This window comes from Grampus griseus (assembly GCF_964374135.1).
Source record: "Grampus griseus genome assembly, chromosome: 3".
NCBI lineage: Eukaryota > Metazoa > Chordata > Mammalia > Artiodactyla > Delphinidae > Grampus > Grampus griseus.
In genome coordinates this window covers 94,341,009-94,356,804 of record NC_139019.1, presented here as the reverse complement: position 1 = coordinate 94,356,804, position 15,796 = coordinate 94,341,009, and the positions used below count along the sequence as shown (strand labels likewise).

Genomic DNA, 15,796 nt, shown 5'->3' with positions numbered 1-15,796 from the left:
TGAATGTGTAAATATGGCTATATTAGGAAAGATCCTTGAGGTCTCTGAATGTCAGAAGGAGCCAGAGAAAGTAGAAAATGAACGGTCTGAAAAATTTAGAGAAGTGTAATCCACTATGAAATGCAGAAAAGTTTGTGTTCGATTTTTGTTGTTCATTCCCAATATTTGTGGATTAAAATAGCTGAAATGAAGTAATTAAGAGACTCAATAGAAAACACTGACGAGAATAAAGAAATTAAGAGTAAATGATGAAAAGGGTACGAGTTACTCTGTCCCATAATTCTTTAATTAACCACCTCTACATCACAAAAGGTAGGCCTCTGGAGTGCTTTGTACCTGTAGTAGCCCTTTTGGAACAATGTTAGAATAGTTTTAGTGTAATCAGTTTAATCAGGGACGTTTAAGACTGCAGATGGCACTAGTAAACTTAAATATATACAGTATATACACATATACATACATATGTATATACATAAAAATACCTTGGAGCAAAGTCTGGCAGAAACAGACCAGTCTTCCAGAAGTCTAGACCTTTAATAACCCTGAATCCATCTATAGTGAGAAAGAAGGAATCTCTACTGGCATTTCTTCTGTCCTTCACTTTTTCCTTATTTTCATTCATACTTAACTTGTGTTAATCTCAAAGCTGCTACGTGCTACGCACAACATAGAAATGCATTTTCTTGTGTGTATTACCGGTAGGCTACTCTAGGCACAAGCCTAGAACTGAAGGATTTAAATAATCTGATTAGAACACTTTAAATTACTGTATTAGGAATCAAAAAAAAATCAGCATTTCTTTGACCCATTACTTGACACATCAGGTCTTTGCCCTGGATATATTATCAATATTTAAAGGAAATGTTTGATTTTAAAAATCAAAGAGGGATACCCGGCCTTCTATTGTTTCACCAGTGTTGCTCTAGACCCCAGCCTCCCTTGTCAAGCTGTAGTTTAAGCACAGCACATTTAAATTTTTTTAAAAGAAGACTTTGACTTATTTTCACCTAGCCTTGGAGCATATTATCGATGGTTTCAATCGACAGAACAGAAGCTCTCTACCTTGGGAGTGGACTACATACTCAGCCTTTGTAAACTGTTCAAAATCAATCCCTCGGCTCCATTTGTTAGGAAGCGTCCGTGTCCTTCCTCAGCGTGCTGCGCCCCTTCTCCAGACCCCTTCTGTCGACGTCCTAGCGTCGCAAACCAAGGCAGCACAGAGGAGCCTCAGGGAGCGGGGGAGGGGGGAAGAGGGGTTGGGATGGGCGGCCGAAAGACGGTATGTTACGGTGGGGGAGAGATTGCGCGCAGCCCACCGCGAGCACCGGGACCCGGGAGAGAAGGGTTCCGCTAGGGCCGGGGTGCCGAAGGAGCCGGGGCCGTGTGCGTGGGCCTTTCCCGCACGCTCTCGCCGCCTCCGCCACCCTTCTCAGGTCGCTCCCCGCTTCTCCCCACCCTCCGAGGGACGTTGGTACATTCCCGGTGCCTCCGAGAGCTTAAAAAGGGCCCGGGGAGGCTGAACCTAGCAGGTTTGGTCCAGATTTGTGTGCGCGGCCCGTACTCTGATCCGCCACGGTGGGTATCTTGGCGGGGGTTTCTTTACGCTGTGGCACTCGTGCATTTGGGGGCTTCGTGGCTGTGTGTAACTGTCTGGCTAGCAGCTAGGAACTCTCACCCCCGGCTCCTCGGCTCACTCAGCTCCTCCGTCGCAGCCCAGCAGCGAGACGCGCGCCGCCAGTCCGCAAGGGATGGAGCGGACCGAGGTGCTAAAGCCACGCACCCTGGCCGATCTGATCCGCATCCTGCACCAGCTCTTCGCCGGCGAGGAGGTCAATGTGGAGGAGGTGCAGGCCGTCTTGGAAGCCTACGAGAGCAGCCCCGCCGAGTGGGCAGTGTACGCCAAGTTCGACCAGTACAGGTGAGCGTGCTTTCGCCCTGATCGCCGAGACTCTCCGGCGCCGACCCTTGAGTCCGAGCGGGCGCCGGCGCGGGCTTGTGGGGAGCGGGTCTTGACTCCCGGAGAGCGCGGGCCGCCCGGCGCCCGCAGCGCCTACTCTCCCAGTGCTCCCGGCCGTCTCCCGCACCCCAGCGCCGCGCCTCCTCGCCCGCGAACACCGGGGCGGGCGTTCGGTGCTTTGGGCCGAAGGCGTGTCCCACTGGCAGGAGACTGCGTCAGGCTCCCAGAGGGGAGGCCACCGAGCGGTGCAAGTTTTCTGTTCCTTTTCTTGTTGATCAATCCCTCGGCTTCCGAACGGCCACTCCTTCTGCCACCCGCACCCCCCCGCCCCGCAAGCGGAGCCGTCGCTAGCCTAGAACACGGAGGAGATGCGGGGAGACCCCGGTGGCTGGATGCCCTCAGACTCTGGCTGTCTGGACTAACCGGGGTGTTCTCAGGAGAGCACTCCAACAGCGGTCCGGAGAAAAGGGTGACGGTGGAGGACGCAGTTAAACGACACCAATTCTCCATCACTTCTCCCTCGGTCGCTTGCAAGCAGGCGTCTGCCAGCAAGCATTTTTGTTAATACAAAATAACGACTTGGGGTTGTCAGCTGCTGTTTTTCAGTTTATGATGCCCCCTCTCCCAAACCAGTTGGACTCCCCGGGCTGGGGGTTTATTTAAACCCACTGTCAGGTTCTCTAAATAAAAGAGTGCTTTTCTTTCAGCCCCCAAGCAATATGCTTTTCCTTATCCTTAGATCTGAGGGTCTGGAATGTAAATTGGAGACCCCTGCTCCTCAGAGGTGCTTGAGTGAGATGCCTTGGCTTGGAAATTAAATAAAAAATGAAACAGCCTACCAATCCTCTGGAGAGAGAAGTAAAATTTAATCACCCTGAAGAATGAGGGTTTCTTTTCCGAAGGGTAACCAGCGCTTCAGTCTTAATGGTTGGTTGTGATGAGGTCAGGGAAAGGAGCATAGTTGAAAGAGAAGAATAAGAAAAGATGAAGCTTTCCTTTGAAGCCTGAAGCCGTTTCAGTTAGTCACTTTACGTCAGCATATACAGTGTGTTTGGTAAAGTTTTGTCGCCAAGGGCTGTTTCAGTTGTACTTTAGGAACTGAAATAGAAAAGTGAATACTTAGGATCCTATTTTCCACTTGCAAGTGGTTCTAGGAAATTCCTTTGGTTCCTATCCTTCTGTGGCTGCCCATAAAGCTACCAGAGTAATTTTGCCATTAGCTCCAAGTAATTGAGGGCTTGTTATGGGCTCTAGTACCCTTACAATCACTTGACACATGTATTAACTGCTAACCTCACAACAGCTCTGAGATAGGTACCATTCTTATCCCTGTTTTACAGGTGAGAAATAGTAGGCAATGAAAAGGTTGGATTACCTGCACAAGGTCATACTAATGTTCCTTAGCGGCTCCAGGATTCAAATTAGCATTATTCTAGAGCCCACACTCTAAACCACTGCTAAACCCCCTGTAGACACAAGGTGGCCATAATAGTTTTCTCCTGCCTAGATTTATTACTGACCAAGTGAAATTAATTAAGCAGGGTATGCTGTATGGACTTTTAATCTATAGAACAAGGGCATTTCCAGGGGCCTTGAATTTATCTTGATTGACAAGCTCTAAACCACTTGAAACCTTGGGATTGACCTGTTCCACGGGTTTCTGAAGCACAGCTCAGTAAAATAATGGGTGCATTCCTAGGCGGGCAGTTGGAGTAGGGAGGGAGGGAGATGGGAGAGCAGAAATCAATGTGGTAGTATTTTGCGCATGTAATAAGTGTCCTAGTACTGTGAAGGAATCTGATCTCTGACCTTGGGAAGGCCAGTGCAGAAGAATCAAGACAAAATATGTTCCACTGGGGGCCAAGCAGTAAATTGTCTGGAAGAAGCCCCAGAGAAGCAAGACCCTAGGGCTGGAGGAGGGAAAAGTAGGATCCCTGGTACAGGAACCATTTACTGTGAATTAAAGGCTGTGTGCACAGCTGCCTGCTAGGTCCTTGAAAGGGCTCCAAAGTAAGGATAACTGATATCTAAAAAGCACTTACTAATCAACTCTGTCAGTGACCCTACTCTGCCAGCACCTGGCCTCCAGCATAGGGGAGCAAGGGGCATGTGGGACATAAGTGAACAGATGACCATGTGAGCAAACAAAAGGGATAAAGATTCCTTTCCTTAAAAATTAGTCTATCGTAGAGATCAAACGTCTGGATACCAAGGGGGAAAGGGCCGGGAGGCAGGGGGGATGAACTGGGAGATTGGGATTGACATATATACACTACCATGTATAAAATAGATAACTAATGAGAACCTACTGTATAACACAGGGAACTCTACTCAATGCTCTGTGGTGACCTAAATGGGAAGGAAATCCAAAAAGAGGGGATATATGTATACGTATAGCTGATCCACTTTGCTGTACAGTAGAAACTAACACAGCATTGTAAAGCAACTATGCTCCAATAAAAAGTTTAAAAAAAATTAGTCTAAATGTATAATTATCGAACTTTGTTAATTAGATGGTGTCAAGAGTACCTGTGGGACCAATAAAGTTGATTTTTTGGAGGGGGTGGGGGATGGTGTGGATGTGGTTGTTTTGGTTTGGGATTTCTGGGGGCTAATTACTAATTTCTCCTCATTGTAAAAGGTTTAGAGTGTTATTTTACTTCCCAAGTGTAGTCGCTTTTGTTCTGGTACTTAGGTCAACGCCCGCTCTATTTGTGGAGGACGTTTCATCATGATGCTTTTGAACATGGATGTCGCTTGTGTCTGGACTCTAGTAAAACTAAGGAGAATTCTAGAACAGCTATTTAATGGAACCTTGTTTCTCAAATTCTGGTTTAGCTACAGGGAGGGGGAAAAAAGACAATAGCCAACATTCTTGCCTAGAGCAGTAGTGCCCTTTGAAAATGCTTTCTGTGAGAAATTTTTATTCTTTTTATCAGTTTGAGGCTGTCACATGGAGACTCAAGGAATTTAATTTTTTTCTCTTACCTTTTTCGTGCCATTAATTAGAACTGAGCAGCTATAAACACAGTGATTCAAAATACAAAAATGTCTAAATGAACTGTGAAAAAATACTTGCTTTCATTTGTGCTCGATTTCTAATTAGACAACCACATTTAAAGTTGCTTCTAGGTAAAAATATTAGCATTTGTAAATGAATGATACTATATGACACACTTATTTTTCCATTTGTCTCATCGACCAAATTCAAACTTCTGAAAACATTCTTTTCAGATATACCCGAAATCTTGTGGATCAAGGAAATGGAAAATTTAATCTCATGATTCTATGTTGGGGCGAAGGACATGGCAGGTAATACAACTATTCATTCAGATATTTATTCAGTGTTTATTCCAGCATGTGAAAAGTACAGTGCCAGGCTGGCCACGTGCCTTGTGAGCACTAACAAATCGCATGTTGTAATTATTTGTTCACAATGTCCCCTAATCCCAGCAAAAATTCTCATGGGAATTAGCGTGAGGGGTTTAGCATATACCATGTATTATGACAGACCTTCCCCCAAAATGAGTAGTAAATCAAAGGAGGTGGAGGTAAGTAACCAGCTTAATTATTCTCTCTGTGTTCTGTGGAGTTAAACTTTCTATGAAGTTGTGCTAAAACTTGACCTTTGTGGTGCTTTGAAGTGTGTAAACAATTGTCGGACCAAAGACCAAAGCATCCAGATTTGGAGCTAGAAAAGCAAATCACAAATTCAGAAAATTTCTTTCTACTGCAAGCTAATTGTTTATTTTCTGTATACAGAAGATAAGACAACTTAGACTAATACCAATTCTTGAAACTTGGTCCCTTAATTTTTCCTTAGTTTATACATTTGCAAGTCTTACTACCAGTCAAGTATTGTTACCTCTTTAAGCAGATCCTTCTCAGTCTCTTGAGAATGGTAAAAAAAAAAAAAAAAAAAAAAAAAAAAAGCCAATAATCCAGACCCATTTTTGGTGGGAAAAAGTAAACATGAATTTACAAGATTTTGGAAAGTTAGGTCTATAGAGTGCATTTACTTACTCATATAGAATGAAGTTGTTTTCATTCTCTCAATATTTCTTGAAAGCAGATTATATGTCAGGAGTAGAACAAGGCTCTGTGAATTAGAAAACAAGTTCTCATGATACATATACGGGGTAACAGAATTCAACATATGAAATACATGCTATAGCATATAGCATGTTGTAATTGCAGGTTCATATTTTTTAATCAACCCTATAGCTAATACTACGTAATAAACTTAAATACTATTTAAGATTATAGGAATAAATTCTTTCCTCAGATCCAATTTGCTTTTTTTCCTCCCATCAATATTGGGAGGTAATCACAGATAGGATACTCTAAATGTATAAAATATTAACATTTCATATGCTTTATAGTATAATTTTCGGCTGCTAACACACATGTGCATACCTTTTGTCCCCCAGAGGAAGGAGAAAAAAGAAAAAGCCTGGGGAAAAAACACTGTTATGTGATCTTCTCAATGTGATGCAGTTACAGATAAAGGATTTTTATCCACTCTAAAATTTCTGTAATGTAGTTTTTAAGTCAAGTTCTAGCCCAGCTTAATTGAGTTATTAAAAGCTATATTTTGGAGAAGATAAATGATTACTGGTTTTGTGTTTCTGTTATCAAAGGAGTATTACAACAAGGTTTAAAAAGATGAATTGTTCTTCTGTAAGGGTATGGGTCAAAACTGTACCCCTTATATGCATTGATATGGAAGACATAGTATTTTATTACTTTGCCCTGAACAATGTTGAATTATAAATTGACGACATTTAAAACTCCAGCTGAAATGGATATTGGCCTGGGAGACGTCCTATTGACAGTTGGCAGCTGTAAGCTCTGGACAGATTGTTACAAGTGTGGGTTCTGGACCATCTACTGAGTTTAGTTGTCATTTTGTGTATATATAGCAGTATCCACGATCACACTGACTCCCACTGCTTTCTGAAGATGCTGCAGGGAAATCTAAAGGAGACATTATTTGCCTGGCCTGACAAAAAATCCAATGAGATGATCAAGAAGTCTGAAAGAATCTTGAGGGAAAACCAGTGTGCCTACATCAACGGTAACATCCAATTTTTCTAACAACAAGTGGGAAAAACCTTGAACTCCCACTTGAAATATTGCTTGCTTATATGTGTGCAATAGAACCTGGATCGTGGAGTCATGATTTCATCTGCTTAGGAAGTGATCTAAAAGCAGTGGGTTTTGTCTTTTTAAAGCTTTGCGTGTGGATTGGAATCACTTATTAAAAACATATGCATGCAGGTTAGTGTCCACCGAAGAGTCATTTACCTACCAAGTCTTAGGACGGTTAGAATCGAACATGAATTTACATAAGTAGAGTCTTTTAATAAAGGCGTGAGGCCAAGTTGGAAGTGTTAGTCTTTCATTAGAAAATGTAAAGAAATGTTCCGGAACTGATTAAGAATGCTAGCTAGTCCCTGTTTTACTAAAGTGCATACAGCTTACTTTAAAAAGAGTATTCTCAAGAGAAACTTTTTGAAGCACATTATTTAGCAATGATTGCTAGATCTCTTACAAAGAATTCATTCTTTCTTCTAAATGTGGTGTGGGAGAGCCAAATGCTCTTCAGTAGAGGCAGTGATTAACATCTGTGTTCCTAAAGGACTTAGTAACTTTCCAAAAAGCTCCTTAAAGCTTCCATGAGATAACTTTTTTTTATAATTAATTAATTTATTTTTGGCTGCGTTGGGTCTTCGTTGCTATGTGCAAGCTTTCTCTAGTTGCGGCGAGTGGGCTTCTCATTGTGGTGGCTTCTCTTGTTGTGGAGCACGGGCTCTAGGCACATGGGCTCAGTAGTTGGTGGTGCACGGGCTTAGTTGCTCTGAGGCACGTGGGATCTTCCCCTACCAGGGATCGAATCCGTGTCCCCTGCATTGGTAGGCGGATTCTTAACCACTGTACCACCAGGAAAGTCCTGAGATAACTTTTTATATTATTCCCATTTACAGATGAAATTGCCAACACATAGGAAGATTAAATAACCTGTCCAAGGTCACTCAGGATTTGAACCCAAAGAATTTGATGCCAAAGCCCACAGTCTTAGTTGGGATGCTATCCCACTTATATAAAATAAAATATTACAGAGGTTTTTCTGGCAAAGCAGGTTCTTTCTTCTCAGATCTTAACGTTCAGTATTGGCCTTGATACTTGGCCTAAATTTGTTCAGTTAGTTTAAGAATGCAAGTCAGTTACAGAAGTCAGATTGTATAGGAAGTTTTTCCCCCATTCACATAACAAAGGAGTTAGTTTCTCAGATGGTAGGAGACTCTTATTTGAGGGTTGCTGTATATAGCAGGCACACCAGATTTCTAAGAACAAGATTGCTGGTACTGCTCACAAGCCAAAAGCCTTTCAGAGTAATAACTTTCAGCTAGAGTCATAGAGTCATTATAAAGCTACATTAGATCTTGGAGAACACCTAAGATTTTTTTTTTAAGGGTCTTCAATGTAAAAGTCTATAGGAGCCAAGCAGGTAAAGTGAGTGAGTGATGCAGGCCAGAACTGGGCTGTGGGAACTGGTGTGCAAATGCCCTGTCTAAAGGGACAACGTGGTCACCCAGCTCCAGTGAGATCGTCCTGACTTCTTTTTCCATAGAGGTGGGAAATTCTGATTGTTACGGGAAATTTTGCCAATCAGTAAAATACTCGATAGGACAGGCGAAATATTTCTGTAGATGCATTACTCAAAAGCCACCAACTTGTAACCTTTGATTTTTTACAGATGCAGGAGGAGGGCTAGATGTGGTTAGTGATTAGGGGGGAAAGGTGTTTCAAGTACAAGAGAGAACATGGGTGAAGGCACAACCCATGTTCAAAGAACGTTGTTCATTCAAACGTTGCAAAAAATGAAGACTATGCAAGAACGGTCTAGCCAGAGGGGAAGATGAATGGGCTTGGATAGGAGTAGTAGGAGAGTAAAGTAAGATCAGGGCCTTAGCCTCCAAGACTAGCTTAAAGTAAAAACTTTCTTTGGCCAGCAGAATTTTGTTCGGGAATATCTTGATTAATCCAGTAGCAATATGCGTCATAGGGTGGAAGAAAGGGAGAGTGGGGCAAGGAGATCAAGTTACTTATTGTAATAGGCAGAAGGTGAACATTGCCTCAACCAAGCTGGCATCCCTAAGTATCACCAAGAAAAGTCCGATATTACTGTGACAGAGAGTAGTACATCATTGGCATAAAGGAAAAGGAGGCAAAGACATAATAATAATGCTGGGATTACTAACACTTAGGGATCAGACGTGAGCTTTGGGGACTTCTAAAGGATGGGTGACTTGTTTTTGTGGGATCTTTGCTTGCATTGGGTGGTCTATTGGAGGTGCAATTGGAGGAAAAAAAATTATTTGTATAAAGGGCAGTCAGTTCTTCAGAATATTTAGCTTTTGTTCAAAAGCAAGCCAGTGTATTATAAAAGCAGTAGGCTATAGAATCAAAGAGTTTGCAGATCTGAGCATTAGGCCCCATTTTTTGTTTTTGTTTTTGTTTTTTTTGCGGTACACGGGCCTCTCACTGTTGTGGCCTCTCCCGTTGCGGAGCACAGGCTCCGGACGCGCAGGCTCATCAGCCATGGCTCACGGGCCCAGCCGCTCCGCAGCATGTGGGATCTTCCCAGACCGGGGCACGAACCCGTGTCCCCTGCATCGGCAGGCGGACTCTCAACCACTGCGCCACCAGGGAAGCCCAGGCCCCATTTTTTTAAATGACGAAGACAGAAGATCCAAGAAGTTCTGAGTTGTTCAATGGTAGTCAGTCTAGCTGGGAATAGAACCAAAGTCGTCTGCTTCTGGGCTTTGCTCTTCTTTGTCGTGCAAGCTCATGGAGCTAGATCGTAAAGCATAAGGCCAAATTAGGTGCCTATACTAACTACACTAATACACTGAATTCCTTCCTTGATTAATCTTCCAACTCTCTCCTTACTATATAAATTTCTTATCAACATAGTTATAAAAACCAAGTATTTTGTTTATTTTGATCTTCTTGAAGGCGTCTCCCCCAGGCCTTTTGACTTCCTTCAGTGTGGATTGGTTGGCTAGGGCTCATCCTGTGGTCCCCTCACATCATCCAGGCTTTCCCTTTATTCTCTCCTGGTGCTTATTCCCTTGTTTCCTGGTCTCGTCTGCTTTGTCTTAGGTTCGTGGCCTTGTTTTGGTGGAACATATCCTCCAACGGCCCTATGAGAAAGGGTTCATGGAAAGTAAATTTCTGAGACCTCTGATATCTAAAAATCTCTATATACAACCCTTGCAACTTGATAGATAATTTAGCTGGATATGAAATCATGACGTGGCAGTCATTTTCTCTCAGAACTATGAAGGTAATCTTTTGTCTTTCAGTTTCCATTCTTCTTGTTCAAAGCCTGGTATCATTCTGATTTTTGAATCTTACTATGTATGAATCCTATTTTTTCTCTCTAGAAACTTTTGGGGACTTCTCTTTGGGTGTCTTTTCTCTGTCCCCAGTATCACAGTGATGCAGTTTGTTTCATGACACTCATTGTGGTGGAAGCTCAGTAGGTTCTTACAATCTAGAAATTCATGTCCTTCAATTCAAGAAACTATTCTCAAGTTGTTTCTTTGATTTTGTTGTTGTTGTTCTGTTTCTGAAACTACTGTTGATCAGATATTAAACCTCCTGAACTAGCCCTCTAGTTTTATGGGGTTTTGGGTTTTTTTTTTAATCTTTCCTATGTTCTATCTTTGGCCCTTTGTTCTTTGAGTCTTTGTCAGCTTTTTCTTCCAACCCCTCTATTCAGATTTTTATTTCTGCTATCATCTTTATATTTCTAAAACCTCTTTTTATTCTCTAGTCCTTTTTATATAGTATTTTCCTCATCTCTTTTTTTTTTTTTTTCTTTTTTTTTGGCCACGCTGTGTGGCTTGCAGGGATCTTAGTTCCCTGACCAGGGATTGAACCCATGCCATAGCAGTAAAAGCTCCAAATCCTAACCACTGGCCTGCTAGGGAATTCCCTTCCTCTTAGCTCTGTGAAGATATTAATGATAAGTTTTTGGTTTTGTTTTTTTAAGGCTTCTCTTGAGTAGTGTCTATTTCATGTTGCCTTTTTTTCAGGTTGCTCTGGCCTCTTTTATACTAGAGGCTCTGCTCACATGTGTGATGGCCTTGACTATGTGCTAATATTTAAAAACCAGAGACAAAAAAGTTAATTGGTAGCTTTCAAACATGGATGGTGTTTGTTAACTGGACTTCGCTCTAGGATCATCTGGTAAATCTTTTTCTTGAGGAACAATCAGTGGTGATATCCTCAGGACTTTTTTCTTGAGCTGATCAGATTCTCAGAGAAGCTGCTTCCCATCTCCTGCCTGGAGAAGAAATTCCTGTCTGGCAGCATTCTGGCAGCCATGTGATGAAGAAAGTGGAGATCTTACCACTCAGTGTGTAAATTTTCACTTAAGTCACCTGTTTTTCACCAGGTATCCACCAGTCCTGAGTTTATCTGTTGTACTCTTTCTAGAGAGAATAGATCTCTGATTTCTACCAGGGATGGAGGGAAGGTGAGGTGGTGAAAAAGCTTTGTGACGAAACTTAAATAGGCTTCAACCAGTTCTTGTATTTATAGCCCATGTTCACCTTCATTTCAGGAAGTACATGTGCTGCCAGTTCCTGAGCTGTTTGTTAGTTTCAGGATATAAATCAGGTTATTTCTTGGCCATCTCCAAGGGTAGCTGAGGATTTAGCTTTCTCTCCTCTGCAAAGCCATCCATCTACTTCTAAGCTTTCAAATTTTTAAAGATTTTTTTTTAAACTTTAATAAAAAAATTTTTTCTTTTATCTTTGTATGTTGATGTCTTTTTTATTCTTTTACTGCAGTTGTAGGGAAGTTTTTAGGAGAAAGCAGAATGCATGTCATTTACTATTTTTAACTGGAAGTTCAATTCTAACTAACTTTTAATAATTCATATGTATCAGTTGATTTAGGATCTTGGGCAATTGACCAGATTTTTACCTACAGCTAGCATCTAAGCTCCTTCATCTACCCATCCCTCTTCAATATTGTTTAGATTCCATTGGCTTACATCGAGTAGAGAATATTAGCCATACAGAACCTGCCGTGAGCCTTCACTTGTACAGTCCGCCTTTTGATACGTGCCATGCCTTTGATCAAAGAACAGGACATAAAAACAAAGTCACCATGACATTCCATAGCAAATTTGGAATCAGGACTCCATTTGTAAGTATAATTTCTCTCTCCTGTGTTTAAATGCTTTGTGGGTTGGCAGCATTACACTGATGCATTGCTTTTTTGTTCTAGGTATTATTTAAATATCTTAAGTTTTAAGTATTTTTAAGTATTCTTGAGATAAGTCTTAACTTGGAGAAAAGGCCCATTATATTCTATTATTTTCTTTAACTTTGGAGACTGTATTTTCAATTTATAAAATAATACTTAAATTAGATGCAAAGAATTGCTTATTCAAAATTTCAAACTGTATGCTTATTCCTAAAGAAAATATTTTCTCTTCATTTATTAGGGAAATAGAGTGAGAACTATATTGATAAAACTGCTACTACTATGACTTAATGTTCATAGTTCCAGTTTGCTGAGATAACACAAATAACTTACATAGTTAACCTTTGCAAAGTTGAGACCCTATTCTGATAATAATAAATAAAGAAACTTGCCTGTATTGATTGCCAAGTTGCTTTGTCTTTGAGTAGTGATGGCAACCAACAATAATATGGTGTGGCGATCTTCTATCACTGAAATAAATTGGCCATTTGGGGGAATGGTCTTTAGTTAGTCATGGGAATGCCCAGAAATACACAATGCATGAAAACAAAGACTGAACATCCTTATCAGTCTTATGAAAGTACAGCCTTTGAAAGAAGCTAGGGCAGAATTTTCTCAAGTGATTGCTCTGCTTATTTCCTGCATTACGAGCCCCAAGAGATACTCTTATCGCAGGAAGGAAACAACAGGGCTCCATTGCCGTGCAGTGGATTTTCCTATACTGCCAGAAAAGCAGGACTACTTAGAACAAGCAGAAATGCCTCATGTAAAGATTCTTACACAGCTTTCTTTTTTTCTTTCTTACAGACAACTTCAGGATCACTGGAGAACAACTAAGGAGCCCCAGACCCTCTGAGGTTTTACTTTAAGGTCCGGTGAAAGTTTTGCCTTGGACAGGAAGCCCTCCTTCCATTTGCTGTCCAGTAATATACTTTACAAGGCCAATACTTAGATCTACTATAAGGCAGATGCTAATTATAAGGCATTAAGTAAGCAAATAGTGCCCTGAGCTACTGTAGAAGAAAAAACTCCCACTAAAGATAAAAAGGCTTGTGATTTTAAAGGCCAAATCAAGTGCTCCACTCATTTTACCCTCTAAACCCATTGGAACTATACTGGGAATGTGGATGAAGGTTTTTATAGTTTTTGGAAACACTGGTCTCTGAACTATAATTAGCAATAAATAAAAACGACATGAAACCACTCACCTTGTTACTTGGAGGACTAAATTTAGATGTCTTCATTATACTTTGTATGTTCTTAATATTTGAAGAGAAGTTTTTGAATCTGCATTTTATTTTTTCAATCTTATTTTACAAATTCCTGTTCTATAAATAATAGGGTATTGTAGATAGAGAAACTTAAGGCACTTTGCCATTTGGTAATGAAATGAAGGGCAGAAGATTTAGAAAAATACAGGTACCCAAACCCACAACAAACCAAAATTCTAAACTCATGTCTAATGTGTCCAGTGGTCAAAGACTTTGTACTGCTGCCAGAATTGCCAAATAATTTTAATAAAAGTGGATTTGAACATAATTTGAAGTTGTCTTTCTCTTTCACATGAGAATTTCATATAATTCACGGCTTCTTAGGTTCATGCAGACTACCAAAAGCACTGCAAAAGATGCTTTTATGATGTAAAAATATAAGAAGGCCAAAAACTGCATTCAAAAGGAGCTTACTGGGCTTCCCTGGTGGTGCAGTGGTTGAGAGTCCGCCTGCCAATGCAGGGGACACGGGTTCGTGCCCCAGTCCGGGAAGATCCCACATGCCGCAGAGCGGCTGGGCCTGTGAGCCATGGCTGCTGAGCCTGCACTTCCAGAGCCTGTGCTCTGCAACGGGAGAGGCCACAACAGTGAGAGGCCCGCGTACCGCAAAAAAAAAAAAAAAAGGAGCTTACCTTTTGGGGCTTTTATATGTGTTCACTAACTGGCCAGAGATACCAACCCGAGGGTCTCTGGCCCTAGGGCAGCTCATAGACAATCAATTTAGCCTGAAAATTGTGTGTGAGGTCTGTATGTGTTTAAATATGAATTGGATTCCAACAGTTAAAAACCAGAGATTTCACAGAAGAAGGAATGGACTTTGAAGTATCTGGCAAGACTGAACCTGCATTGCGTTTTCACTGCTATCACTTAATGGGGCTGGGATCTGCCCCTTGGACGGGGCCACCTCCCTGATCTGCTGCAATCCCCAGCTTGCCTGTTTCCCTTATTCATGTTACCTACAAAGCCCACATGTGCATTTGAGTTTGCTGCCCCCACTTTAGGCAATTTTCTTAGGAATATCTGTCGTAATCTTGGAATTTATTATCTCTGGGAACTTAATTAGAAAGTAAAGTCCTTTGAAGATGGTTCTGGTTAGGCCATTGATTGTGGTGTTTATACCATGTCATAGAATTATTTACATCATTATACCTGTGCTTCCTCTCACCTTTGAGAAGGATGTGAACATTTACTGAGTACTTACAATATACTAGGCATTGTTACAAGTTGCTTAGATGTACTAACAAACTGAATTCCAGAAAACTTCCTTGTGAATTAGGTACTGTACTGGTTTTCTACGGCTGCTGTAACACTACCACAAACTTATTTTCCTACAGCTCTATTGGTCAGAAGTCAGAAGCTTCATGGTGCCATGTGCAAGGCTCATGTCAGAGGCTTATCTTTTTGGTGTGGGTTCATTAACCATATACTTGGACAAACTGGTTGATGAATGAAGGCCTGTTACCTGTGTTTCATGGGAAGGGACAGCATTACATTTAGTAATGTGCTTAGTCTTTTTTTTTTTTTTCTGACTGCAACCACTTAGAAATCTCAAATGCTAAAGAACTCTCCAGAAAGGCCCACACACAACAAATTTGCATACAATTTCAGAAAAGATTCCTGGACCCCGTGAAGGCCTTTAGGCCCCAATTAAAGAGCTCTGCCATGTGTGAGGCTTTCCCAAGGCTCGTGGCAAATGGTGGCTATTTCACTTCATTTTCTGAGCAAGGAAGGTGTTAGCAAGCTGGCCTACTAGCTAACCTTTTAAAAGTTACAGTGAGGTTTCTAGGAATCAGCAGACGCTGGTGCAACCTCGTCTGAGACATATCTACACATTTCACAAGGTCAGTTCTCTCTAAAGACATTGCAGACTTTCACAACTTTACCTAGTTGATAGATGTTTTCTTGAAAAGTGTATGTGGGATACTGAAATAAGCCAGACACGGAAGGACAAATAATATATGATTCCACTTATACAAGATATGCAGAAAAGGCCAATTCGTAGAGAAAAAAAGGTAGCCTAGAGGTTACTAGAGGCTAAGGGGTAGGGGGAAATGGGAGTTACAGTTTAACAGATCCAGAGTTTCTGTTGGGGTTGAAGAAAATGATTTGGGTATAGATAGTGATGGGTGGGTACACAGCATCGTGAATGTGTCTGATATGACTGAATTGGGCATTTATGAATAATTAAAATAGTAAACATGTATTTTCCCACAATAAGTTATTTCTTTAAAGAAAGTGTATGTGTGAGAAAAGTGTGTGTGTGTGTGTGTGTGTGTGTGTG

At 41.4% G+C, this 15,796-nt stretch overlaps 1 protein-coding gene across 4 annotated transcripts; it reads left to right on the top strand.

Moving 5' to 3' along the window:
• The first annotated feature begins 1,444 nt into the window (after positions 1–1,444).
• Positions 1,445–13,783, top strand: CDO1 (cysteine dioxygenase type 1). 4 transcript variants are annotated; one of them, XM_082649849.1, is made up of 6 exons: positions 1,445–1,575; positions 1,713–1,918; positions 5,192–5,269; positions 6,880–7,034; positions 12,015–12,184; positions 13,052–13,783. In XM_082649849.1, exons 2-6 carry the CDS (start codon positions 1,749–1,751, stop codon positions 13,079–13,081), a joined length of 603 nt encoding a protein of 200 aa, XP_082505975.1. In that variant the 5' UTR covers positions 1,445–1,575; positions 1,713–1,748; the 3' UTR covers positions 13,082–13,783. The 4 variants fall into 4 exon arrangements, with proteins under 4 accessions (XP_082505975.1, XP_082505974.1, XP_082505976.1 ...); XM_082649850.1 differs by having other exon boundaries at positions 1,524–1,575; positions 1,699–1,918; XM_082649851.1 differs by having other exon boundaries at positions 1,527–1,575; positions 1,718–1,918.
• The last annotated feature ends 2,013 nt before the right edge of the window (positions 13,784–15,796 follow it).